Here is a 27,618-nt window from a genome sequence, read left to right on the forward strand (position 1 = left end):
GCTAATAGTATTAAAAAAAGAAAACAAGATTTCTTCGAGTCGTATTTCAACCAACGACATACAGATTATTCTTGACTTTAGTGTCTTAAGCCTACAGCTTAACCAACTGCGCTATCGATGCTAGTACACCAAAAAATGGTATCTATTATAAAAATGGTCAATAAGTTTATTTCAAACTTTCGATCGATATGCGATCATCATAACCAAATCTTCTATTTAAAGCAAACGCAAACAAATTTTCCTTTAAGTCCTAGGTTCGCTTTATTTAAACGATTATTCATTCCAACTAAATTATAATATTTTCTGGAGCAAAGCCTTGGTTTGCTAGGGTGTGCTCAAACTTCAATCAATATTGATAAATCAAGTCTTTATTTGCCACCGCTTTCCTTAACCTTGGTCAAAGTTGTTAATTCTAGTTTGTTTGGTGTTAGGAAAGAGAATGGTAGTGAGAATAGATACAGCTTACAATACCAGCTGACTACTTTTTTACCCCGGTTGTGGCAAATACATTCATTAAATCTGGTTATTACATATCATAAGGTATTAGGTCATAACATTCATTACAACCATCAAATTTTGAAGATCAAGGTAAAAACTGAGCATAATAAAATAGGAAACGCACTAAGGAGATATATAAGAATCATTGTAACTATCTCCAGTTTTTTGGAAGACCTATTACTGACTATCTGGCGATACCGGATACCTAGGCTTGTGCGACAATAAGGTATCCGGGCGTAGGTCAATATTTGATAGCCAAGCTTGATACAAGTTTTGGATGTTAATTTAAGAAATAAGATCTTACCAACTTCGTATATTATTTATTAATTAAATATTTTAAAATAAAGTAAGTGAACTAGTTACCGTAATTCCTTTGATAAAAATTCCCCTCCTTACTCTATATTGTGTAGTACATTCTATTAAAGACCTTAGAAAGAGTTTTAAATAATTACTTACACTCTTAGCTCTCAAGCTTAATAGGGATAGTCACAGTTTCAAATCTAAACCTTCGACCAATCACCGTTTTAGGAGATTTGAAAATCGTTTTAGGTTGTGTATTTTAGTCTACATGAATTCATCAACTTAAATATCGAATTTATCCAATTTCGAAATGATGACGCGAAATATTATTGAGTTGATATAGATTCACATCGAATTTATATAGGTAATTAAATTTAAACTTTTTATAGGTTGCTCAGAAGAATTTTATTTTTTACTTTATAATGCATTACAAGCTTGTTATTTGAAAAGTTTTTTTAACTTATTTACTGATGTTATTTAACTCTGATATTATTTATTTTCTCATAGAGACTATTTGTTTAGTCGATAGTATTACAAGTAACGCCATTTTAACAGAGATGGTTGATTTTTAGGACGTATGTCATTTCGTCTCTTTTTCTTGACTATTAAAACATTTACCACTAATGTTTTTACCCGTCTACCCAAATAACGAGGTAAAGTTCGATGCGTATTCCATCGGTGATCAAAAGAAATTTTATTGATTAAAGATATTATTGAAAAGAATATAACAGATAAGTTGGCAGATGCATATAAAAGCTAATTTTGGGATATACAAAGGGACGTTTAGTATGATCCTCTGGAAATGGGTTACGAATTTCCACTGGACTTATATATTGACGGATGGCAGTAATAACCGTCGTAGTAGGTAGAAGCCATCTCGGTTAAGGTCTTTATCATTGGCGGTTAGTACAACCTGTTTTTGGTCAGGATTGAAATACAATAATGCTATTTAAACTATACTGTAAGAAAAACTAGTTGCAAGGAATATGTGGAATATGTTCTTGCTTTAAGAAAATATGTTGTTAACATTTTGGTGAGTAAATATTTTCGTTATCTAATATTTTAATTACTTGATTACAAAAATAAGTTACTCTTATTGTTATGACATATTTTCTTACTTTGGGTCTTTTTTTCTAATTGAAGGATAAAAATACTAACTTGAAGTACCTATATCATTTCAATGGTTCATTTTCTTAATTCATTCAATATATACTTTGATTATGGTTCAATCTAATATTCTATGGTTTAATCGTAAAACTTTTTACCAACATTCCTATTACTCACTTAACTTGTTTGGTTATTTTTTTCGTATTTTGTATATTTTGGGAGATAATTCAAGATATTGGAATTTTAGGGGATATTTAATCACCATTTACAAAATTTCTCGACAACGAATGTTTTGAATGGGAGTAATACTTTTAATTAAAAATAGAAAAACGAGGCGGGAGATGTCAAGGCAAATATTGGAATTTTGGAATTTTTTGCTTGATGTAATTTTTCGGTCCCTAATGCAAAATGTTTTGTTATTGAAGGATAATTCCTTCTTTATAATAGTACAAGATACGGTATAATGTCGAAATTTACCCAATGATAACCAGATGAGACATGTTTTTTATGTAATTTTATTAATTTATAAGCACTCCTATCATATTTTGTCTACCGTAAAGTATTCAGGGCTATTTTTAATTATATTATATTTAATCAATTTTTTCCAAGAACAGTTTTTTGAAGGTAAACGTAAGCCATTATTTTCGTTAGTAAATTACCTTTCTTCTGATACCAATTTCGATTGGTTAACAGATCGGTGTAGTTACCTATATAAGTTTGTCTGTTCACATGGTATGAACAGATCTATACCGATCTATTAACCAATTGAAAAAGGTATCAGAAGAAAGATAATTCAATTATGAACATAATGGTATAAGCTTGCAAAAACAAAACCGTTCATGGAAAAAATCGCTAAAAAATAGCACGTGAACCCTTTTCGATAAAAAGAAACTATGATAAGAGTGTTTATAAATCAATAAAATTTTATGTGATGATCGACCTAATACTTCTTAGTCTCTTAGACTATAAGTAATTCAGAAAACATTTTAAAGGTTTATTGAGTATTTATAACACAGCAACTTGTAACATACCCACTGCTTAGGTTAGGTCTGGTTATAGTGGCCATCATGGGGTGGGACACACTAAGATCATAGGGTCCATTATGATACCGAAAAAGGGTTGGCCCATCCCCGGCCACTACTTTATTAACCATTTGGAGCTGTTTAAGAATAGCAAGAGTGCTTTGACGTTGACGGACTTTAGGTCGGAGACATCATCAAATATAAGCTGGCTCATGTGAGCAGGGTCCATTATGATACCGAAAAAGGGTTGGCCCATCCCCGGCCACTACTTTATTAACCATTTGGAGCTGTTTAAGAATAGCAAGAGTGCTTTAACGTCGACGGACTTTAGGTCGGAGAGATCATCAAATATAAGCTGGCTCATGTGAGCCTGCCCCCTCGCAGTAAGAGTTGGGCAGTAACCATAGAATATTATACATAGATAACGCGAGAGATATGCTAGCCTGTACATGTATACAATATGATGAATGAGAGAGAAGACTGCCAGTTAGTTCCTATGTGTCCTTGTCATAGTCGTATGTCATAATCATATGATGCATCGAGATTTTGTGTAATGTAAACAATAAGCCAATGACATATAGATTAGGCAAGGACACATAGGAACTTACTGGCAGTCTTCTCTTTCATTGATCAAATCGCAAATTTTGGGCCCTGGCGTTCTCTAAGTGTAATATTCTATAACAGTAACAGAGAAGATGAGACATATACCTACTGCTTGCACAGAACAATATTTTATACAATTTCTAATGTTTTAGTAGTATTTCATTTTAATTAATTATAACTTAAATTAATAAATTTTTACTAACTTTTTTGTCATTTTACAAACATTTTATCATAATTTCAAACTTTTATGTAATTACATACATTGTAAAACTAACACTATTTTAATTTGAATTTAGAATTGTTGAAATGCCATGCATAAACACTGTTGATTACTCTATCACATTACACATACATACATGTCACACATTCATAACTAATATAGCTGATATTCCCATATAATACATACTATACAATTTAGGCCTAATTTGCGCCCTCACGGGTAAATAGTGATGTTTATGAAAAAATGATTCAAACAAAAGTTGTTTATTTTTTGATAAGGAACATTTTTACATTTAAACTTTTGACCCTTGTTGCTCATTTACGAACTTGACCTCACTTTTTACGTCCTGAGTACGCTGTAAAAATTTCATCTTGATATCTCTTTAAGTTTTTGAGTTATCGTGTTGGCAGACAGACGGACAGATGTACGGATGGACAGACGGACAGACAATCGGAAATGGACTAATTAGGTGATTCTTTGAAAATCTATACTAAAATTTTTTTCATAGCATCAATATTTTTAAGCGATCTTGCATATTACATATATGGATGGTATAAAAACTCATATTGGTAGCCAGATAGGTATATCTCTATAGATAACTTAATTTTGTCAAAATTTGGTGTAGCACTCTGTATACATAAATAACCAACACAAAAGCCATTAACATTTTCGATGGGAGTAGAGAATAATACAAAATATAAAAATAAAATATACGTAGAATATATATAAAACCTTACCACTTGAATTATATATCAAATTATATATTAATCATTTGAAAAAAAGAAAATATTTCTGTAAATAATTACAATTTTTGTTAAGTATTTTATAACTTTATTAAAATGTATATGTGTATAAAATATAACTTTATTAAACTGACATTCCTGCGTAAATTATGTAGAACGTCAATGTAAAAGCCAAATTGATACTCATCAATGTTTTAAAACAAATTAAATCCTTTATATTTTATTAAAACTGTATTGTAAGTATTGTTCAATATTTAAATTGAATTGTTTTTAATGGCCATTGTGTTTTTATGATGATGTTGATATCATGGGATAGTAGACCTGAAATTTAAAACTGCATATGAGCTGGTTGGAATGAAAGTGGTGTCACGTAAACACAGATATGAGTAATTGACGTTTTTATGAAACAACCAGTTAAAAATATAGGTAATACATTTAGAAACGGTTTTACTGTATTTTGAATTGTATTAAACTCTTATTTTTATACCATGTATACTAAGTTTAGTCCCAAGTTTGTAACGCTTAAAAATATTGAAACTATGAACAAAATTTTGGTATAAGTGTTCATAAAATCACCTAAATAGTTCACTTCCGGTTGCCTGTCTGTCGTCTATCCGTCTGTCATCACGATAACTCAAAAACGGAAACAGATATCAAGCTTGCTTAGAACGTAAGAAGTGAGGTCGAGTTCGTAAATGAGCAACATAGGTCAATTGGTTCTTGGATCCTTAGGATCCATTTTGTAAACCGTTAAAGATAGAACAAAAATTTAAATTTAAAAAATGTTTCTTATAAAAAAATTAACGACTTTTCCTCGAAACATTTTTTCTTACACATCAATTTACTCATGAGAGCGCAAATTATGCGCACAATGATGTCGAACACAAACTTCAAGCTGTTCCTTAAACGTTCCGTTCTCAACAGCAAGCAGCTCCTTACAGAGGATATCTTACTTGTGGTACAAAAAGACTGATGTGGTCTGAGTACAATCGTAGGCGTTCCGAAGATCTTATATCGCTTCCAAGGACCTCTATTAGCAAAATTGGCTGGGCGGCAGACATGCTGAACGCCTGGGCCTGACAGTGTATCACGACTCTTGCAGGAGCTGTCATAGTGTGAAGGAGGAGAAGACGATGTCTCATCATGCCTGTCACTCTCCAGCTCTTGCCATGAGAAGATGGACTTATTTGAGTCAGCCTCTCTTGGACGACCTCTCTGAGCAAACCTTTAAAATGAGTACCTTTTAAAGGTTTTTTTTTATATCTTTAAAATGAGTACCTGAAAGTATAAAAATATTATTTATTGCCCGATCTACGAACGTTTCTAAACAAGCGCTGCGCGCCGACCTTATCCTCTATCAAATTTGTTTACAATTTAAGCTATATCTCCGCTTCTATTTATCCGACGAATTTAAAAAGGCATATTTGTTTTTTCCTGCAGAATAAAATGGTACACAATTGTTTAGGATAATTTTCAATAGTTTAGGAACTTTGGTCGTATAAACAATTAATTTGTTTAAAACAATTTTCTCCCCACTCTGATCAATGAGTAAGTTGAAAATTCGGATTCAGAGGGTCAAAATACTTCAAAATACTTTCTTTGTTGGGAAGGACCTGTAAAAGCACTCGAAACTAACTCAGCGCCTACACTACATTTAATTATTTGATGGTATATTATAGTAAATAAACCGTGGGAACTTAAATTCACCGTTCCATCCATAAGGGAGAAAACTGATGCTTTGAATGAGAATAAGAATATTCCATAATAATGGCTATTTAATTCTTTAATTACAATTTACCTATTTTATCAAATCAAAAACATCAAATACCTCTGTTATAGGAAAGGTGAAAATATAAACTCTTTCCATAGCGCAGATATTTGATTACAAGCCTCTTTTTCGGAAGAAATTTTATTATTAAGGTGATTAATTTTCTTAAGGTCACATTATGTACGCTGATGCATTAGGTTTCAAATCAGGTGTATATTATTTCGAGGAACTACCCTCGTCAGACATGCTGTCTTTTTTTTGACGCCATTTTAGATTTCGAACCCCATATATCTTGTCTCAATAACTATATATACTAGTTTTTCAAGAAATCAGTCTCAAATCGCTCTTTTTAAACATGCGCTTTTAATTTCATTTCTAGTCGCAATGTTTTATCATTATTTTGAACGATTTTACCGCATTTAACCACTCAGCTTTTATAATTCCTAAATTTTTTTAAATCATATTATTTATATTATTTTTTCTGATCTAATTTTATATTGTTAACCGACTTCAAACAAAAAAAGAGGTTCTCAATTCGACTGTGTTTTTTTTTTTTTTTTAATGTTTTTTACCTCAGAACTTTTGACTAGGTGAACCGATTTTGATAATTCTTTATCTATTTGAAAGCTGGTACTTCCCGTGTGGTTGAATTTCATTTTGTTCCAGTTTTGACAACGGCATCCATGAGAAAACCATAAATTTGCAATAAGTATGCATGACAAGAGAACGAATAACTCAATATCACGCCAACCGATTTTGATTATCCTTTTTTTGTGAAAAATTAGTTAGTGTACTTCAGATTCACTAAAAATTACAAAATAAAAATAAACTTTTAACAAAAAGAAAACCGACTTCAAAAGAAAAACTTTTCCAAAACAAATAATATGCACTAAAAATTAAAAAATAACGATAATATAATGTAGATAAAATTATTGTTATTTTTGGAGTCGGTGTCAGCCAAACTAATGTAGCAAACTGTTCTGTCAGAGTTGTTTCCTTGGCTGACTCCAAAAATAATTTTATCTACATTATATTATTGTTATTTTTTTCTTTTTAGTGCATATTATTTGTTTTGGAAAAGTTTTTCTTTTGAAGTCGGTTTTCTTTTTGTCAAAAGTTTTTTTTTTTTAATTTTGTTTTACCGTTCAAATAACAGTTGTTCTGTAATACAGGGAACATTTGTTCTCAAGTTTCATTGCCAAACCTATAATAAACAACCTCTTGACTCTTCTTACTTAACCTTCCTCTACAATTCCGGTTTACCCATAAGCAAGAACTGTTTATGTGACCTAATACAATATTAAAACAATTATAACCAAACATTTTCATTAAATATTTATCAATCGTATTGGTTTCCGCTGCAATAATATTTATAATGTAGGAAATATTGAACAAAGTATTATGCATGTTTAATATCACTGTCTGTTATTTATTTAGTAAAATTAAATATGTCGTTATTGGATTTGTGTATAAAATAATTTATAGTTTATATTCCCAGTAGTGCTGTTTTATTTACTGGCTGTTTATTTTCTGACGCGTTATATGAAAAATATAAGGATCAAAATATAAGTCAAATGGATCACCTGTTTTCTCATCGATTTAGAGCCAAAAGAAAAAGATAAAGTATAGCTTAAATTACAGTCTCAGGTCTGTGGATATAATTAACATAACACTTATCTTTTTTATACAGAAAATGATATTTTCATAAGGGTTTCTATGAAATTAGAATTCGTGGTTTATTTTTATTATTTTTGTGTCGTTATTTCGAAAGTTATCTCGTCAAAAACTTTTCATTAAACAATTTTTAGCAAAATACAATCACTGTCGAAAAAACTATTTCAAAGAAAAGGTACAATATTCTATGAGAAAACTTCTTCCGGTACAATGATCCTAAAACGTAAGCCTCTATATAGAATTCCAAATTCAATTCATACATACTCAAGTCAGGGTCTCCTTACGATAAATGATTGTAAAATATATGGAGTCCATGATAGTGACTATGTCAGTCATTAAATTATAATTTTCTACAAAATTTATCATCAAAGTAAGCAAAGTCATGCGCATAAATTTAAAGACACACTTTCTGACTTAACCAATTTTTTTCTACACCTTCATTCAACCAGTCCCGCAAGAATCCGAGGTGTGCAGTGTACTCTTAAATTCCGACCTCAACCACGTATTTATCTATACACCCAACTAGATAAAATAATGCGTTCAATGAATTAAAATTCGATGTAATAATTCTGTATTTTAGCTTTTCAAATTAAAAAAATAATAATTTCATGTTATTTTTTAGATTTAACTAGTTTTTTTTAATAAATAGAATTCAACAAACAATAGAAGCAATATTAATTCCAATTCGTTACGTAACATTGTTGGTAAAAAGAAATACTCTTTTTATTTTTTATTACTGTTACTGCATTTTATTTCATCATCAGATGAAATATTCAGAGATAAAAATAAGTACAACTATCATTCGAAACATAAATAGACTATTATCATATCCGAAAAATGGATCATGATTCTTATTTCATCAATCATTCATCTCAATTGATTCCAGACAAAACATTAACCAGCATAATCGGATAATTTTCATTTCCTTTAATTGTAACCTTTCATTTGCAAATTTAAAAAAAAAAAAATCTGAATCAGTTCTTAAAAAATTATTGGATTAGGATAGAATTTCAGTTGTCAGAATGCCCCAAATTAGTATGAATTGCACCCATATTAGAATCGTAAACAATTTTCCGAGCAAGATACTGTTGTATATAACCAATTCCGTTTGCGGTATGCTTCGAGTAGCGGGTTCGATTCCCGCCGTCACAACAAAAATTAATTTAATTAATAGCTGTTAAGAGCTGGTGTGGTGTATGGTATATGCATAAAGGTCCTCTTAGCCTCTGAAAATAATCAAGGAGCTGATAAATGAAATTATCAGCGAAAAGAGTGATAAAACACATATATGGTGTTACAATAGTCTCTATAGCCTAAGTGTGTCCTTCGCGGACACCCAATATAACTTAACCTACTTAACGTTTTGACTCCAGAAAATAATCGGATTACTTTATGAAATGAATATAAAATTTGTCCTTTGTGATTTAAGCGAAAATATTTATTTATTTAATGTTATTAATACCTACAAGTGACAATGTTTATAGTAGAATGGTAACCTACTTTAAAATAGGAAGTTACAGGAACAAGCTGAACAGCTAGATTTTACTGACGTAAGTAACGAGACTTACGAGAAGGCAAAACGGCAAACTTAAGAAAAAATCAAGTTTTAAAAAAAGTAATTATTTTATTGAAGAAACCTTTTAACGTCATTAAAAAGAACTTTTTTGTCTATCATATTATATTATTTAGGCTCAAATGGAATCAAAAATTAAGAAGAATTGAATGATTTACAACTCTAAGTCAAAATGGGCCTGCTTAATGCAACCAAAAGCCAATGAGTTTTTTAAAGAAAAACATCAAAATTAAAGAAAAATATATAGAAACAAACAAAAATCGAAGAAATTTGCCGAGAGCTTTTTTTGCTTATGAACATTGTAACTTTCATCATCATTAATATCGATGCCAGCAAGCGTGTGAAAATTATGACAAAAAGCTCATAAAATGGGAATTATGTATTGCTTCCACCCATCACTTGTGCAATGTAGAATCATTTTGTATCTTCGTTTTTTTGTTAGATGAGATTTTCTTTTATCTTTAAGGAAAACCGCATAGTCCGTTTTACCCGGTCCATTCTGCTTTTGAAGGGGGTAGCAAGATAAATTGAAATTTGGTAATACAGACGATAATTTTTCGTTACTTTTTTACTTAACACTTGTTGGGACCATGAGAAATCATTTGATCACACATAAGAAATATAATGAAAGCTGTGGAGGCTAATTTAAATTTCGTTTTTTTTTTTTTTTTTTTTTACACTAAACAAATTAAACCCGCGCCAATGAATTACAACTTTGGGTATGTTAACCAAACGCAGAGGCTCAGAAACTAATATGTTTAACGTTTTAAGACCCTTTTTCTTCCCTTTTCCCTAAGTATTGTTTCAAAATATTTGCGACCTTACGTTTTTTACAAACAATAAAAATTATAATACGAAAACGCCCAACAGCACATACTAACTGTTACAAATTTTTTGATTAACATATCAAAAACATGTATTTAATTATTTAAAAATTTTGAAATGAAGTCTGTCGAACCTCATATTCCTCGCTGCTGCTCCACGAAACTAGACATACTACTAAAATTTTCAATTGAAAGAGTTTATACCATCACCGATGCAGTTTTTTTTTACATTTAGTTTGGGTTTCGTGATGTGATGATTATTTATTGTTTTATTTTTTGTAAATTTGTAATTACGTCTATATATAGTTAAAATTGTTTGGTCGTATAGTTAAAATCTAAATATAGACAAGTGAAAACAAACAATTGACTGAGTTAATTGTTGAAATACCATGTATAGACAGTGTTGATGAAGCAATCGTTTGTTTTTTGACGTCACGTTAATAAAAAAAGATATCCACTTTTAAATAGGTACACACACACTGATATTCCCATGTTAATGCATACTATTAAATTTTCCCTCGTGGGTAAACAGTGAAGTTTACAAAAAAAATTTTCAAACAAAAGTTGTTTATTTTTTTATAAATAACATTTTTTACATTTAAACTTTTTTTCTATCTCTAACGGCTTACAAGATGGGTCCTACGGACCCAAGACCCAATTGACCCATATTGCTCATTTACGAACTTGACCTCAGTTTTTAGGTCCTGAGTACGCTATAAAAATTTCATCTTGATATCTCTTTTCGTTTTTGAGTTATCGTGTCCACAGACGGACGGACGGACAACCGGAAATGGACTAATTAGGTGATTCTATGAACACCTTTACCAAAATTTTTTTCGTAGCATGAATATTTTTAGGCGTTACAAACTTTGGACTAAACTTAATATACTATGTATATTTCATATATACATGGTATAATAATATACTAAAGAAATTTAAAAAATCCTAATATCATTAATTACACTGGTGGTTTGTCAATTTGATGTAATAGAACATTTCTTATAATTTTGGAATTCGAAATAGCAATAAGAATTTCTCTAATACATAAAATTTCTCTAATAATTTTTATTACAGTGAAACTACATGTTGTACTAATACTAATATCATCATTTAGGTATAATTAATGAATCCTACTTGACTATTACCTATTTATTCTATTTCCTGGAAAAATTTTTTTATATAAATTCAAAATCGTTTTTGAAGAATAATGGATGGTATTTTCTGATGGCGTAAATTTTTTTATGAGACAAAAATATTCTACGGTGAAACATTACTTCGAAGTTTTTCCCATATTAATTGGTGAATTTCTCGAAAACGCGACGTGCTGAAGCAAATTTGGCACTCGTATTCAACACGTCAAAAACCTTTCAAAAAGTAAACTCAAGCTTCTTAGACAAAATTTGTGTTGATCAGTGTTATCATTAATGAGCTTGTAAGTAATAAAGATTCAATTGCTTAAAATTTTGAAGTCGATGCTACTGACTGAAGTAATTTATGGCTGCCGTACTTTAAAAAGTAATTTCTCACAAGGTAGTTATTGACAAGTATTTATGTGTTTAATTCTCTAATTTACTTAGTACCTATGCAGTAGCCAAAATCCTAAAAAACGTGCCCCGATTTTTAAAACCAACTATTTATTTATTAATTGTTAAATTATTTTTCGGTTAAAAAAACTGTTATTCATATTTTAGAACAAAAGGTCTTGTCAAATGACATAAAAAAAAGGATTTTCATTTGAGAAATCCAAAAGTTTAAGGAGTAAGTTAAGTTGTTGTACGGGCGCTTATAGTACAATATATTATAAGTTCCAAATTTACCGCTCAAAAACTAAACAAACTCCCGATCTAGAACAAAAAACTTGAATGAAGGCAAGCATCCGTTTGTGGCACAAACCCAAGCAGTGAACTTTCGACGTTGAATATTCTAAAAAATAACCCTGGTACCTAAGAGGTACATATCATCAAAATGCCTTGGTGACTTCAAATAAATGTTGTCGCGGCACCAACACTAACAAAGAACGAGAAAGCAAAGATAATTTCCTCGAAAAATCTTTGATTGCAAATACCTTCGAAAAAGAATTGTAAACATCTCCGCAAAAGAATGGAAGTGACCCTAAATACGCCATTGTCGTTTATGTAGCCTTTGGAGTACATGCAGCACTTGGGATACGATAACGGCATGTGAACAAAAATCTGAGATTTTCAACAACGCAACCCTGATATGCATTCACACTTTAAAATGTGTATATTGGAGTTTTGTGGCGTTGATAAGTGAATTTTTATTTATTAGAATACATATATGAAAGTAATTTATATGGGAATTGTAACATAGACAAATACAAATTTGACAAATGTACAATAAAATTCAATTTCAAATAAATGTAGGTGTTATGTTATTTCAATGAAAATAGTAGGTACATACCATGTTTTGTTAACGGTATGATTTTTTCAATTACAGTAAAAGTTCATCGAAAATTCGTGCTGGTCAAATGTTGATCCAATATTACGTAGAATAAACTTACTTCAGACTACAGAGAATTTTTTTCTGCATCAAATTACAGGAGCTATTTTTAAATAGGATCAGTATCACGTAATGAATGTAAAAGCAAAAAATCCTTACAAAAAAACCGGAGGTTTGGGTCTAAATCTCCGTAAACGTTCATTTTAGACCAATAATGATAAAATCTTTATTGTATATAATTAAATTTCCTATATTTTTTGTAAAATATTTTTACTTTATTATATTATAAATATAAAATATTATAAATATAAGTATTGTGATCGAAAAAAAATGGATATCGGGGTTTCAACGAAAATACACGCTTTGAGGGTCCCTGATTCCAATAAAGTGGTTTTTAAAAAATGTTGCGTCCGTCGGTATGTTGGTATGTCTGTTACCAAGCTGGAGCCTTCAATTTTCAACCGATTTTTCTCAAACTCGGTACATAGGTTTAGTTTGGTCATAATTCCAGACGATTTTTTCCCTAGGTTTTTTTAGGGGCACTTCCCTAGAGGCAAAACAGGATTTTGATATTGTAAATACAAATATTTAGCTGTACTTGTTCCAATCGTTAGGAAATTGTTTGAAAGTATTTGTACTTTATTTCAATATGAAACGTCCAACTTCGGGCCGAGGTTGTCATTATTATTTTTTTTTTTTTTTCAGTATTTTAATTTTAAAAGCATACTATTTTCGATGAAGATCCGTACTTAAAGTTAAATATGAAATCAGTTTTAATGCTAACCTTAGTGTGGTTTCATTGTAAAACAGTTTACGTAATAATTGCTTTTAATGATTATTCAAGGGTATAAAAACATTCTACTTACAAAATGGCCACTACAAATGTGCCATTTAAAATTATAGAATCGTGTTTATGTCTGCATGTGTTAAAATTGCAATACAGAGAACAACTATTAATAAAACTATTACTAATGACTGTTGGGATTATACTATTGTTCATTGTTACTTCAGACGTTATTATGATTACTGCATTTATAAAAGTTTGTGGTCGAAACTAGGCGATATAAATAATATCTAAACTTAAGCAAAAATTAAAAATCGATCACCTCTATTGACAAGAAAATTTTAACTAGTTATTGAACTGTCGTGGTTATGTTTCCGAATCTGTGACAAAATATATCCTTTTATGAGCAAGTCGAAGGTGCCTTTTATACTTCCCAAAATTCAATAGTGAAGGAGTACACTGTTGAATTTAACCGATACAGTAAAGACATTGTTAAGTGTATATATACATATATATATATATATATTATAAACGTATGAAAATAGCTGGCTGATCAATTTTTTACCATCAACTCCCGATGGTAAAATTGGTAAAGTTTTTTCGCCAACAAAGACTGACTTCTTAAACATTCTTTATTCTTTTTCTTCTTAAGCAACACTATCACTTTTTCAATATGGGCAGAAAGTAAGATTTTGTTTCTCTTACATATTTCGGAATTTTTATTCTTTATTGAGATGACCTCGTGAAATATCGGTTATCGCTGCGACTGATATTTCGCTGGAATCTTACTATTTCCACGAAGCTTTCAAAAAGTCAAATTACATTTTCTAATTTTAATAAATTTAAATCAAATTATAAGAGTTGCAAATTGATACGTAAGAGAGATTTCATAAACCAATTTTTTATATATTTTGTGATAAAATATTTACCAAGGTATACCAAGTTTAGTCCCAAGTTTGTAACGCCTAAAAATATTGGTACTACAAACAAAATTTTGGTATAGGTGTTCATAAAGCCACCTAATTGGTCCAGTTCTGGTTGTCTGCCTGTCTGTCTATCCTTCGGTCGCCACGATCACTCAAAATCGAAAAAATGAGTAACATTGGTCAAGGTCTTACACCCGTAGATCTTGTAAATCGTTTAAATGTAAAAAATGTCCCTTGTAAAAAAAATTACTTTAGTATGAATCATTTTTGTAAAAATAAACAACTTTTGTGCGAAACATCACTGTTTACCCGTGAGTGCACAAATTAGAACAAAACTTAAGTGTCCATTTTCTCCAAAACTATTAAAGATAGAAGTTGATAGGATTGCGACCACCATACTTGTGTAGGTTTTTTAAACTCGTCCATTTATTTAAAAAAAAAATTTGATATAGGTGTTCATAAAGCCACCTAATTAGTCCACTTCTGGTTGTCCGTCTGTCTGTTTATCCTTCTGTCGCCATGATAACTCAAAATCGAACTAATGAGTAACATCGGTCAGCAACTTGAAACGTCACTGTTTACCCGTGAGGGCACAAATTAGGACAAAACTTTAGTGTCCATTTTCTCCAAAACTTTTAAAGATAGGAGTTGATAGGGTTGTGACCACCATAATTGTGTAGGTTTTTTTCGTCTTTTTATTTGATAAAAAAGCAAACACTCACATTCAATACTGTCTGTACAGGGTATTTCAACAATTTACTCAATTCAATTTTTGTTTTCACTTGTTCCTCCTGTTCTTCTATAATTCTACTTCTCAAAAACTTAATATAAACCTAAAACTAACAAACAGTCATATTATACCACCGTATTTGATATATAGTTTAAATAGAGTATAAATTTGAATTATACGTCTTTGAATTCGAATCATCTGATACTAATTATATTTGATACTAGCACCATATCACACCGCATGCAGTTATAATAAATCATTCTAATTAAAATTGAATCCAATGCACTTAGCTTACCACTGTATGTTGATATATCATTTTAGTATTCTGTGTTTGTTCACTCAATGATTCTCTACATTGTCTTTCTGGTCTGGACCAAGAGCCGTCATTATTACAATACAATAAAACTAAAGTACAAAAACCCTGACGCTCTTAAAAAATCGTGCTCTTAAAAGTATGAAAACAAGAAAATATTTTCATCTGAAATTGTTATGATAAGTAAAATCGGGGGGACCTCTACGAGTAAACAGTTTTCCACAGGACGGAAAAGAGGACCCCCGGCTGTAATGACGATTTTCTTATCATAAGAATTTCAGAACTTTATTATTTAAGCTATTTTGGGGTTATAGTTGCGTGATAAAGTATTATATATAACTTGTTCTCTAGAGGGCGCCATGTTCAATTTAATGTGACGCCACACACCGTATTCAGCGGACGACCAAAGTGCTTTTAACGATACCTCATTTGTCAAATTATGATAAGTAGTTTAGAAGGTCGGAGGTAACAGGCGAAAATACATACATTTTAAACTATTTTGCGATTATAATTTCGTGACTAAGTATAACAATATATATTTTTGAAAAGTGCTATTTGCGCCTTTTAATTTGATACCAAACACGCTATCATTAAACGGAAATTTGTTTTTTGATCATAGCTTTATGTCCTCTAGAGAGCGCCATATTCAATTCAATGTATCGGCACATAGTCTATAACCAGCGGACGATGAAGACGCTTTTAAAGATACATCATTCATCAAATTATGATAGTTTAGAGGCTAGGTGAGAACATATGAACTTACATACATACCGGTCAAACACATAACCCTCGCCATTGTATAGCCAGGGTAAAAGTGGACAAAAAAGCTCTTAAATTTTAGCTTCCGAGATCAAAGTTATACAAAGAATTGAAATTTTGAGAAGGTTTCATAAAAAAATTATAAAATTAGCCCATCCAGTTTAAAATCAGCCATTCTATAGAATTTAGAAATTTGTACGGAAAAATTTTGGAATGGTGAAACGTTCTTAAAATTTGATTTTTATACCATGTATATATAAAATATATCAAGTTATACTAAGTTTAGTCCCAAGTTTGTGTCCCAAAATAAACAACTTTTGTTTGAAACATTTTTTCTTAAACACCACTGTTTACCCGTGAGAGCGCCATTTGTATATTATGTATTATATGGTAATATCAGTTATATACATATGTGTGGCATGTATGTATGTGTAATGTGACAGAGTAATCAACACTGTCTATACATGGTATTTCAACAATTAACTCAGTCAATTGTTTGTTTTCACTTGTTGGTATTTTATTTTTAATTATATACGTAAAAAAAAGTTAAGGTTATAAATTACATACAATTTTTTTGATTGTAATTTCATGATTTTTAAACGGTGTAACTTCCATTTAAATAATATTTAGGCATTGCATGGTACATAAATTAAATGTATAGATCTTTAGCTTGCAAATAAGTAGAGTTTCCTATTTTCATTAGAACCCGAGATATAGGGGAGGCGAAAATTTCTAAAATAGTGCTATTTTCCCGCTTTTTGCCAGAAATTTTTGAATAACTAACATTTTTGAAAAACTCTTTCGAGGGGTTACTTTGGAGAATACTATTTTCCGTTTTCACAAATTGTCTATAAAAAGTTACTGGACCATATTTCCAAAAAACGACATTAATTTTCGGATTCAGAAACAAAAACGTCGAAAACCATGAGGACTATAATCGGACACAAAATTTAAAAAAAAATATTTGCTAGGTAAAGATAAGTTAACAAGTAGGTTGTATATTTCGACACGAACTTAAAAAATAATTTTTATTTCTAGATTTCTGTTGATATTTATGTTAAAATAATCGTTGTGGACTGAGCTATACGCCTACATTTTTTGACATGCTTACATCATCGTTCGATAGAAGAAATAGATTCTTCCGACTTTTTAATACCTGTTTTTGGCGGTAATAAATTATTATCACATATAAAATGTATAAAACTGTGCTTTTCTATATTGTACTTAAAAAAAATAAATAAATAATTTAGGGTGAAAATAAACTCTAGTTGTTGTTGTTGTTATAGGCACCTACCCATAAATATACAACAGCAATTTCCAACATATGGTTTTGCCATATTTATTTGTGCCTAGGTGGTGATGGTTATTTAGTTGGTTAAAAATATTATAAACGACACTGTGGCGCTAACAAAAAAAAACTTTTTAAACGGTTTAAAAGGTGTTCGTGTATATGTGTATTTATTACTTGATGGGAAAACTCTAGTGCGGGCGCCACATAACCTCTACGTACTTGCTCCTAATAGACACTTCCAGTAAATATTACGATGTACCAAAAACACGTCGAATATTAGGGACCAAAAAAAGGATTCTTATAATAAAATATTTACATTTAAAAGTATTTTGCAATAAATATACTCGTTTAAAAAATTGATGACATAAAAACTCTTCTGAATCGTGCGCCATGAATCATGACGTCATCATTTATAACAATTCATAGTATACCAACGAGTTTATACAACAATACAACGCCAGGACCCAAAACTTGCGATATGATGAGTGAGAGAGAAGACTGCCAGTGAGTTTCGTGTGTCCAGGTCTAATCTATATGTCATTGGCCACATATTGTTTACATTTTTGCTATTAAGTAAATAGTTAAAAAACGATTTATGGAATAGACCTTTTTCACATTTTTTTTCTTTTTTTTAAATGAAAGTAAATGTCTTGATAAATGGGCTAATTGTTTCCCCGATTTTTTGGAAGCCATATGCCCGAGAAAGCACAACGAAAATTATTAAAATTCAAATTGGCGAAAACGATCCGGAAACACACGATGTTACACGAAGGTTGGTTTGACGTCATTTAAAGTTGATAATAGTGATATATTAATACAACTGTTGACACTGTTTTATTGTCATTGCTTGTCGGATTGACATCACAGATCACGTGTGCGGTGGAGCCAAAAAAAATCGTTTTAAAATATTTCAAATATTGTGACTTTTTAACATTTTTTTTCATAGTGTTTTTATTGTTAAAAATGCGTAATTTTTGAGTTACAGGCTCTACTCGACCTATATTTTCATACAAAATTATCAAAAAGCATTTCTGTTTTTCATGAAAAAGGTCTATTATTTAATACAAAGTACTCAAAAAGTAGAAGCGTCAAAAGAAACTTTATTTACATAACAAACACAATATATAAAAGTTTTTAACAAAATTAACTAAAAATTTTATTGAGTTTAATTATTATTTAAATTTAAGTGCACTTTCATCTACCAATATTTCATTTGCAATATTTCTCAAAAAAAAAATTGTGTATTTAGTACATTGTGTACTAAGTATAAACTTCTGCCACATATTGGAGAATTTGCAATACTGACTTAAACACTTTTTCATTTTTCAGCAAAAATAATACAAAACTATATATAACTTCTTTGCACAAAACAAATATAATAGCAGACACAAAATCTCTATGCATCATATGTTTATGACATATGACTATGACAAGGACACAGGGGAATTCTTGGAAGTGTATATTGATAACTGGGAGTTGCAGCGGTCCAACTAGTGATAATAATTCCTACTAATTAAAAGAAGAAGCTGGTCCATTATCAGTAGTTCCAATTTAGACAACCAGATGGCAACACTTGCACTTACAATTTTTAAAGGCCAATCAAAATAAGCAAATTCAAATCAGTTAAATCCCGCCAACTGGCGATAAAAATTCGTATTAATAAAAACAAGAAGTGGACCGCTTTTTCAGTAGTTCGAATTTAAACTACTAGGTTACTTACCATTTATGGAAAATAATTTTTATTTCATTTAGATTCTTTTGTAATCTAAATATAAAAATTCAAAAACAATATAAAATAAACTTTTCTTAATAAACTTAATTCACAAAGTCAAAAAATAACAAGAAGCAAAATTTGTATATGCAATTATTCGGAATCTGTATGTGAAACATATAGATTCCACAAATTTCGCTCATATGAATATTTTCAAAATAAAAATATTTTTGTATTTTATAAGCAGTTTTAAGAAAAAAAAGTACTCTTGTGATTTTTTCTCTAGACGCTTAGTTTACGAAATAAAAATTCTTGAAAAATTAAAAATGCATTATTCGATTTGAAGAAAAATTTGCTATTTTTCCCATCTCGGAGAGAATTCGCTTAGCTAACGCAGCGCCTGCGCTACTAATTTTTTTTGTATTTTGTATAGTCAATTTAGTTCTTTATTCAACAAAAATAATACTGGGTTGGTACTTCTTAAAGTTTATAAAAACCAGTTGTGATTATGAAGTCGCTTTTGAGCGTTTATATGGTAAAATTTTTAAAATATGCATATTGAGCCGACAAGTTAACGCTTGCCCACAAGTTAAAGTACCACTATTTATAGTTTGACGGTGAGTTAGCTCGGCTTCCATACCAGAAAATTTTAAATCGTGAAGATACGTTGAAAAATTCATGGAAATGTGGAAATTCCATGAATTTCACTGGTCCGAGTGACAATGAAAAGGTATATTACTAAGCATATAGAGGTAAAACTACCATTTACAAACTGGTAAATGATTTATTCGGTATATTACTTTATATAGCTCCACTCCCTCTAACCTATTCATTCGGTTGGAAAGTACAAAGGAGAGTTAGTTATAGTTTGTGTGCATAATAATTTCGCACGTATATTAAAAGTGGTGATATTTACTTTAATCTTACAAAATATGTTGTTTCAAATGGGTTTACAACACATTCAAATTTTTCAATGGATAAACATTTTTTGCAGATATTCCGAAACTTACTCCGAGCAAGTACGATACCATTGATCCCAAGTAAATAGGTTACGATAGTAAGGTAATTTTTAATTAATAAGTGAAACTCTATCCAAATACAGAGTGATTTTTTAAAATCACCATTTGATTCACCATTTGATGTGTGTTTCCCTTGCATATCGGCTATTTTTCCTTACAGTAAAATAAAATTAGTTAAAGTGTCTTGTATTCTTCCGTGTGCATATCAACTCTATTTCAAAGTAGATGGGTTAGTAATATTTACATCTTCAAAAATTTTCCTAGCCCCTACCAACATTTTAAATTCGGATACACTTATACCTCAGAAATTTTGTTTTCAGTAAAAAATTTGAGGTAATATTTAGGTCAAGAATTTCGAAATGGATTTGATCGTAGTAACTATCTATATTAAAAGCTAGTTTTATATCGCTTAATTGTTTCACAAGAAATAAAAATTCTTCGTGTACTGTTGACTTTAATTTTCAATACATGTTATTTATAATTGTAAAAGTTCAATTTCCATTCTGTGAATGTGATATAACAATCGATTACATTTTAATTGTCGACACAAGAACAAATAGAGAAATAAATGCATGTATGAAAATAACAATCTTGTTTTTACATAACGACGAGGAAATTCAATTACAAAACACAGTAATTTTATTTCTTTGTATTTAGAGTATATAAGTACGACATACTGTGTTTTTGTCTATTTTCAATTGATGGTTACAACGAATTTAATTTATTTTATAAAACATTTAAGTTAAAGAAATTAAGGTAATCACTTCTAATAGAGGATTATCAATTTCCAACATAGAAATGTTAGTTGATAGAGATGCAATACAAAGAATTTATGGTTCATAACACCGAGCTCTAGACTATTTGGAACACAATGTTGAAATAATTAAATATAAAACTCACATTTTGTCGCTTTTGCCTCCTCGAAAAAGTCTGAAAATTTACTTACATATCCAACAGTCGTAACAATTACGGTCGCTTTGTTTTCATACTTTTCATCATTAATTATATGGCTTACAATAACATTGATATAGGGTTTGCGAATGGTTAAGTAGGATTATGGGTCTGAAATACTTTTTAACATGTTAATCACGTAGTCTACACTTAAATTTGCTCCTGATTTTTGTCAAGACAACAGCGTTTTTCAACCCCTCCATAGGCACAAGCGAGGAAATGATGAACCGTAATCTAAGGTTCTTAATTGTTATACCATGTATATGAAATATACGACGGTATATTAAGTTTAGTCCCAAGTTTGTAACTCTTAAAAATATTGATACCATGAACAAAATTTTGGTATAGGTGTTCATAAAATCACCTGATTAGTCCATTTCCGGTTGTCTGTCTGTCGTCTGCCGTCTGTCTGTCCGTCTGTCATCACGATTACTCAAAAACGAAAAGAGATATCAAGCTGAAATTTTTATATCGTGCTGAGGACGTAAAAAGTGAGGTCAAGTTTGTAAATAAGCAACATAGGTCGATTGGGTCTTGGGTACGTAGGACCCATCTTGTAAACCGTTAGAGATAGAGATAGAACAAAAGTTGAAATGTAAAAAATGTACCTTATAAAAAAATAAACTCGACTTTTGTTTGAAACATTTTGTCGTAAACATCACTGTTTACTCACGAGGGCGCTAATTAGGTGAAAATTTTATAGTATGTATTAATATGGGAATATAAGTTATATTTGTGTGTTGCTACTTAAGAGTGGATATCTTTCTTTATTTACGTGACAAATGATAATGGGTAAAATTGATGAGAAAAACTTATAAAAACTGTTCTTATCAAAGAAAATTATTTATTATATTTTGTATATTCAAAAATGACCACTTTAAAATTTGCAGAATATCTCTAATCTTTTTGCGACGAAATCACTAATCGCAAAAAATAATTACAATAAACAGTTAATATAATTAATTTAAGTATCCGTCGGTGAGTTGTGCACCAAGATTTGACATAGCTGATTTTAATCTTGGTTGCATAATATAATAACACTAGTTTACATGGTTTTGTCCTTTAAATGAAAAGTGTTTTTTCTTAACCGCTTTCTTTACAAATATAAGAAGTAAATAAATATACAAGTATTGACAACTTTATACTTTGTAATGGGACTTTTAATTTGAAAAATATTTCAACTACCCTGCTCCTATAAAAACACTGCTCCGAAAATGGTGTGTGGCGGTCAGCGCGATGATTTGGATTATCGAAAATCAAAAAGTATCTTTTTGATGAATCAAGAAAATTATCGAACGTATATAGTAGGGGAGCTGATGACAGGGGACATGATTCAATTCATCATTTGCGCAAGGTAAAGAACACATTTTATCGATAGTACTGACCCAATACATGAGTATGCTATTAGTCATCCAACTCGTATGCGTTGCAGGGTTCGATCGCAGGACCCGAAAAAAAATTTTTAATGTTCAATTTGACCCAAGACAAAACTTATTTTTATCGATTAATTAAAGTCAAAGAAATGAGAAAATGTAAACCATTTGAAAAATATTTTGCGACCTTTCGAGTTCAGCTCTATTGGGTCAACACTATCGATAAAATGTGTTCTCAACGTCGCTCACATTGTGCAAAATTTCTGTTACCAACTCCCCTAAAGTTTAAATTATAATTTTGGACAAAATGGCGGCTCTGAAATGGAAAAAATTCGGATTTTCAACTAAAACTGTTTAAAAAAAAGGAAATAAGAAGAATATATCTGAGAAGCTTGTGTTAAAATTTCTAACCAATCGGTTCAGCCGTTTTTGAGGAATCTTAATCACCGAGTTTGAAAACATTGTTTATAAAAAACACGTTTAAACTTTTAAAAGACAATGAAAATTAAATGAATCTTCAAGAATATTTGCTGTATCGATTTGAAATTTTTTTTTTATATAGGTACTCAAAATATGTACATTCCGAAAGTGCCATAAAAAAAATGTATGTTAAGAAATTTCGAACTATGAGCAAAATATCCACTCACACCTATCCTCACATAAATTGATTATATTACTGCATATTTAATATCTTAATAGCGAACGAAGGTGCAGCATGCTTCAAACACACTAACAAAGTCACAAGGAATACTCTCATTAAAATACACTGTAAGAAAATGCATTTAATATCTAAATTTATTTAGCAATTTACAGCAACATAAGTTGGGAAGATATTTACTAAGGTATGAATATGCAAATTCTTAAAAACACCGACCCTTGCATTTGTACAAGGTGTTTAAAAAACCAGTCTACACAAGTAGTTTAAACATGAAAGCTTATAATTTTTTCAATTGAAGTCATAGTTCGTATAAAACTTGCGTAAATTCTCTTGTATTTTTTGCACAAACACGCAATTTGCGTGGATTTAAGGCCAAAATAATGAGCAAGTCGTTCAAAAATACTGCCCTTAGTAACTTTGTAAGTTTGGAAACTTTTTAATTGCCACGCCAGCCTAAAATTGGTAAACGAACATTTTTTCTTACTCTAATTATAAGATGATTGACTCTCGACTGACACTGGACACTGTCGACTTAGGTCCGAATTCCAACAAAGCGGTATATATGTAAGGTCGATACTTGGAAAAGTTTTAAGTGTTAGAGAGTCTTTCTTATAAGAATAAGAAAAAATTCACAGAAGGTGTGCGTTAGCTAAGTGAACTGTCTCTAAAGATTGAAAAAATAACACATTTTTCTTAAAAACAATCGATGGGGAAACCACAATACAAATGAATACTAATATAAAAATATTACATTTTTAATTTTTCATTCGCAAAATTAAGCTTTTAGAGACAAAAGCACAGTACTTATTTGCTTAAAATTGTTCAAAAAATACAAAATTATATATATATATATATATATATATATATATATATATATATATATATATATAAGGTATTAAATAATTATATAAGTAGTATTTAATGAAGAACAGAACATAATTAATTAAGGAAAAACACCGCAAAATAGACTGGGATTCACGATTGACCTTGTCTATTATACGGTTTTTTCACTTAGTTATCGATAAATACTGTTTCAATAATTATTTAATTCCTTATAGTTATAAATATTGACCCTGTGCTAAGGTACGTATAGCTGAGCGCTCGATCTTCTGCACCCTCTATTTCCAAAACGGTCCAACGTATAAAAAAGCTTTGAATATTTAAGAACGCGAACGCATGATCAATTGTGACTTTTAAGGCATTTTTTGTACTATCAAAATAAAGGTTTCTACAAAAATTCAGCTCATTCCGTTAGATTCCGAGGTTAACCCTTTATTTTGACTAAAATGATCGGGTTAGCAGTAATCTTTTGCAAATAATTTTGGTAATAAAATCAATAATGAAAATGAGATATAATAATTTTGAAAAATTGGTATAGGTTCCATATTTCTAACTAAAAAAGAATATAATATATAATACGGTGATATATACTTTGTCTTAAAAATAAAAATATAAGCATTTAAGATACACTGTATGTACGAACTACGAACATTGGAATTTACATAAATTCTTTATTTTAAAAAGTTTTCTTTCAAATGCTATAGAAAAACACTTTTTATATTCTACGCTGTATGTATGTGGCACCAAGATTATTATTAACTACTAAAAAAGTGCATGCAAGGCGATAAAATATGAAAAAATAGGGTTGTAATTAACTACATTTTCTTATATTAATAAACAAAGAACTCAACATTTTTTTGACTTTTTTCTTTTCCGTAAATAATAGCTTTATAATTGGATAGAAGAAAATGTGCTCTTTTTAAGTTTTTAAACTTTTTAGTTCAGATTTTTTTTACTAAAGAAAGGATTTTATTCAGAAAATAATAACGAATAATCATAATTGATATAAGAAGCAGAAAGTTTAATGTTCTAAACAAGTATGTATGGTAATTATAAGAAAAATGTATAGTTTTTCTTATTTATAAAACCACATTAAAAAAAAAATTGTAAGTCATTATTTGGTGTGAAACTTATTCAAAGTGAAATAAATTATATAAAGAAAAAAGTTTTGAGCAAAGTGTCGCACTCGAAAAATTTTAAAAGAAGTTGATTTATTTGTATATACGAAGAGTTCAACTACTTCCAAATTTTGCCCGTGAAATTCTTGTATATAAGGATAAGGTATCCATTTAGCTAACAATTGAGATTTTGAAAAAAATTTTTTTTTTTTTGTAGGCAAAATGGTATGATCATATACAAGTTTTATAAGAAAACTGTTTTAATTTTTTTATGGTAATTTTAAAGTTGGAGGCGGTTTTAAAAGACCTTTTCAATAGAAACGAAAACACCCGACAAACAAATGTTCGTTGTAAAAAATGTCGTGGAACGTCATAATGTTAATTAATAATTGTATACGCTATGCAGTGTATACTATTCAATTAACATTATTACGTCATAACGATGTCTCTTTTGAAAAGTTCTTTTAAAACTGTCTGTAATTTTAAAATTATCATGAAAAATAAAAAATACAAACAGTTTTGTTATAAAAGTTTGATATGATCTTTCTATTTTTGTCAAAATTTCAACAATATCTCAAACCTTCGTTTTTATTAGCACACCTTTTCGTCATGAATGGCTGACGGACCAATTTATTTTGTAATTACATGGATTATAATCATAGATAATAAATATTTATATTATAATTTATTGTCTATGATTATAATTATCCAAATTTGATTAATAATAAAAATTATACAAATAATTATGGTAAATATTATAATTTAGTGAATAAATTATTATTATTTTATTATAGGTACAAAACCAGAAATGAGAAATCATTATCGGGGACACAAAATGTCATTATGGTTAAATTTAATACCACAATTGCATCGACCTGGTGATGGTGATGATTTTTCAATGAGGCATCATCATATGGAAGAGGGAGCACAATATTATGATGGTAATTATCCTATTTTTTTATAACATATTTTAGTATCCATTTAAAGGGATTCGATTTTGTCGGAATGCAATACATTTTCTATTTAGTGCATAGTGTGGCAGGTCGGTCAGAGAACAAATCTACCCTCGCCCTTGTTGCGAGTTGTGAGTATGTATTAGTGACGGGACGAATATTCGCGTTTTTTTTAACATTCGCATTCACAAAAAACGATGGCTTTTCTTAATGATATGTCTTCAGTATTAGGTAAACATCTATAAAAACTGTTTTATTCGGATAATCGGATCATGAGTGCCTGATACTCTTATTTATTATTTAACTCACGTAAAATATAATTTTTTGTTAACAACTGAGAAAATCTTCTGCCAATTTTTTTACACGCTTAAAATAGCATGAAGTAAAACATACGTAAACGGCAAACTTATGTTATGTAAGTATTTTACAAAATACGTCCGTTTGTCACAATTTTAAACACACCAGACAGGTACTTACAACCGCGAGAATCTTCTGCCAATTATTTTATGAATTCCAGGTAATATAAATTAAAACATATGTAAACGGCAGACGTGTGAAACAATATTTTTTTTTAATTTACAATTATAAAAATAGAGGGGGTATTCTTGCAACCGCGCCACTCCAGACAGAAGTTCCTTTTGATACTTAACTATAATTAAATCAATCATACAAAAAATTGTAGCATTGTGGTGAGTACCTTAGTCAAGGTGGCGACCAGCTCTCCGTCTAAAACTTTTAATTAATCAAAGATAAAAATATCGACTAGTGACGTCTTTACACGGTATCGCCACAGAGATTACATATTAAACTTTGTTTTTCAAAAAAGAATCGGACAACAATCTTTGAATGAAGGAACTTCTTTATTTTTGAATCATTGATAATTTAACATTCAAATTTTTAATGGTATCAAGTCTACTTTTAAAATTTTGTATATATAATGTGGTAAATTCGACATTAGGAAACTACCTTTTTTTGTTCCAAATGCCTATAAAAAAATCTTCATAATTTACTGTATATTGAACGAGATGCCAAATTCCCATGAATGTTCTTCCCATTCTTTGTTGGTATATTGGTACCATACGCATAATTGTAAATTTTAACTTTTAATAAAATCATTAATGAATAAATGTCCATCATTTTTAGTTGGTACTTTTAGTTACATATTAAAAAGGGTTTTCAATTTGGATAACACATACTAAATATTATGAGATTATTAATGCATATTATATATAATAATCATTAGACTGATATAATTATTACAAATTGGTTAGATGGATCTATTTACCCTTTAACAAGTTATTAAATAACTAAGTCTTTAACATTTGTTTATTATTGAGGGTGTGGGGTTTACGGTTTTAAAACTCACTAAACCATGAACGGTAATCAGATTTCATCATAGC

At 29.9% G+C, this 27,618-nt stretch overlaps 1 protein-coding gene across 1 annotated transcript in view; it reads left to right on the plus strand.

Moving 5' to 3' along the window:
• Positions 1 to 27,618, plus strand: part of LOC123290847 (neuroligin-4, Y-linked) — a 623,005-nt gene that overhangs the window by 586,543 nt on the left and 8,844 nt on the right. Inside the window, exon 9 of the mRNA XM_044871193.1 lies at positions 26,060 to 26,206. Within this exon, the coding sequence (XP_044727128.1) occupies positions 26,060 to 26,206 (147 nt within the window). The remainder of the gene's footprint in view (positions 1 to 26,059; positions 26,207 to 27,618) is intronic.

The sequence above is a fragment of the Chrysoperla carnea genome, chromosome 1 (assembly GCF_905475395.1).
Source record: "Chrysoperla carnea chromosome 1, inChrCarn1.1, whole genome shotgun sequence".
NCBI lineage: Eukaryota > Metazoa > Arthropoda > Insecta > Neuroptera > Chrysopidae > Chrysoperla > Chrysoperla carnea.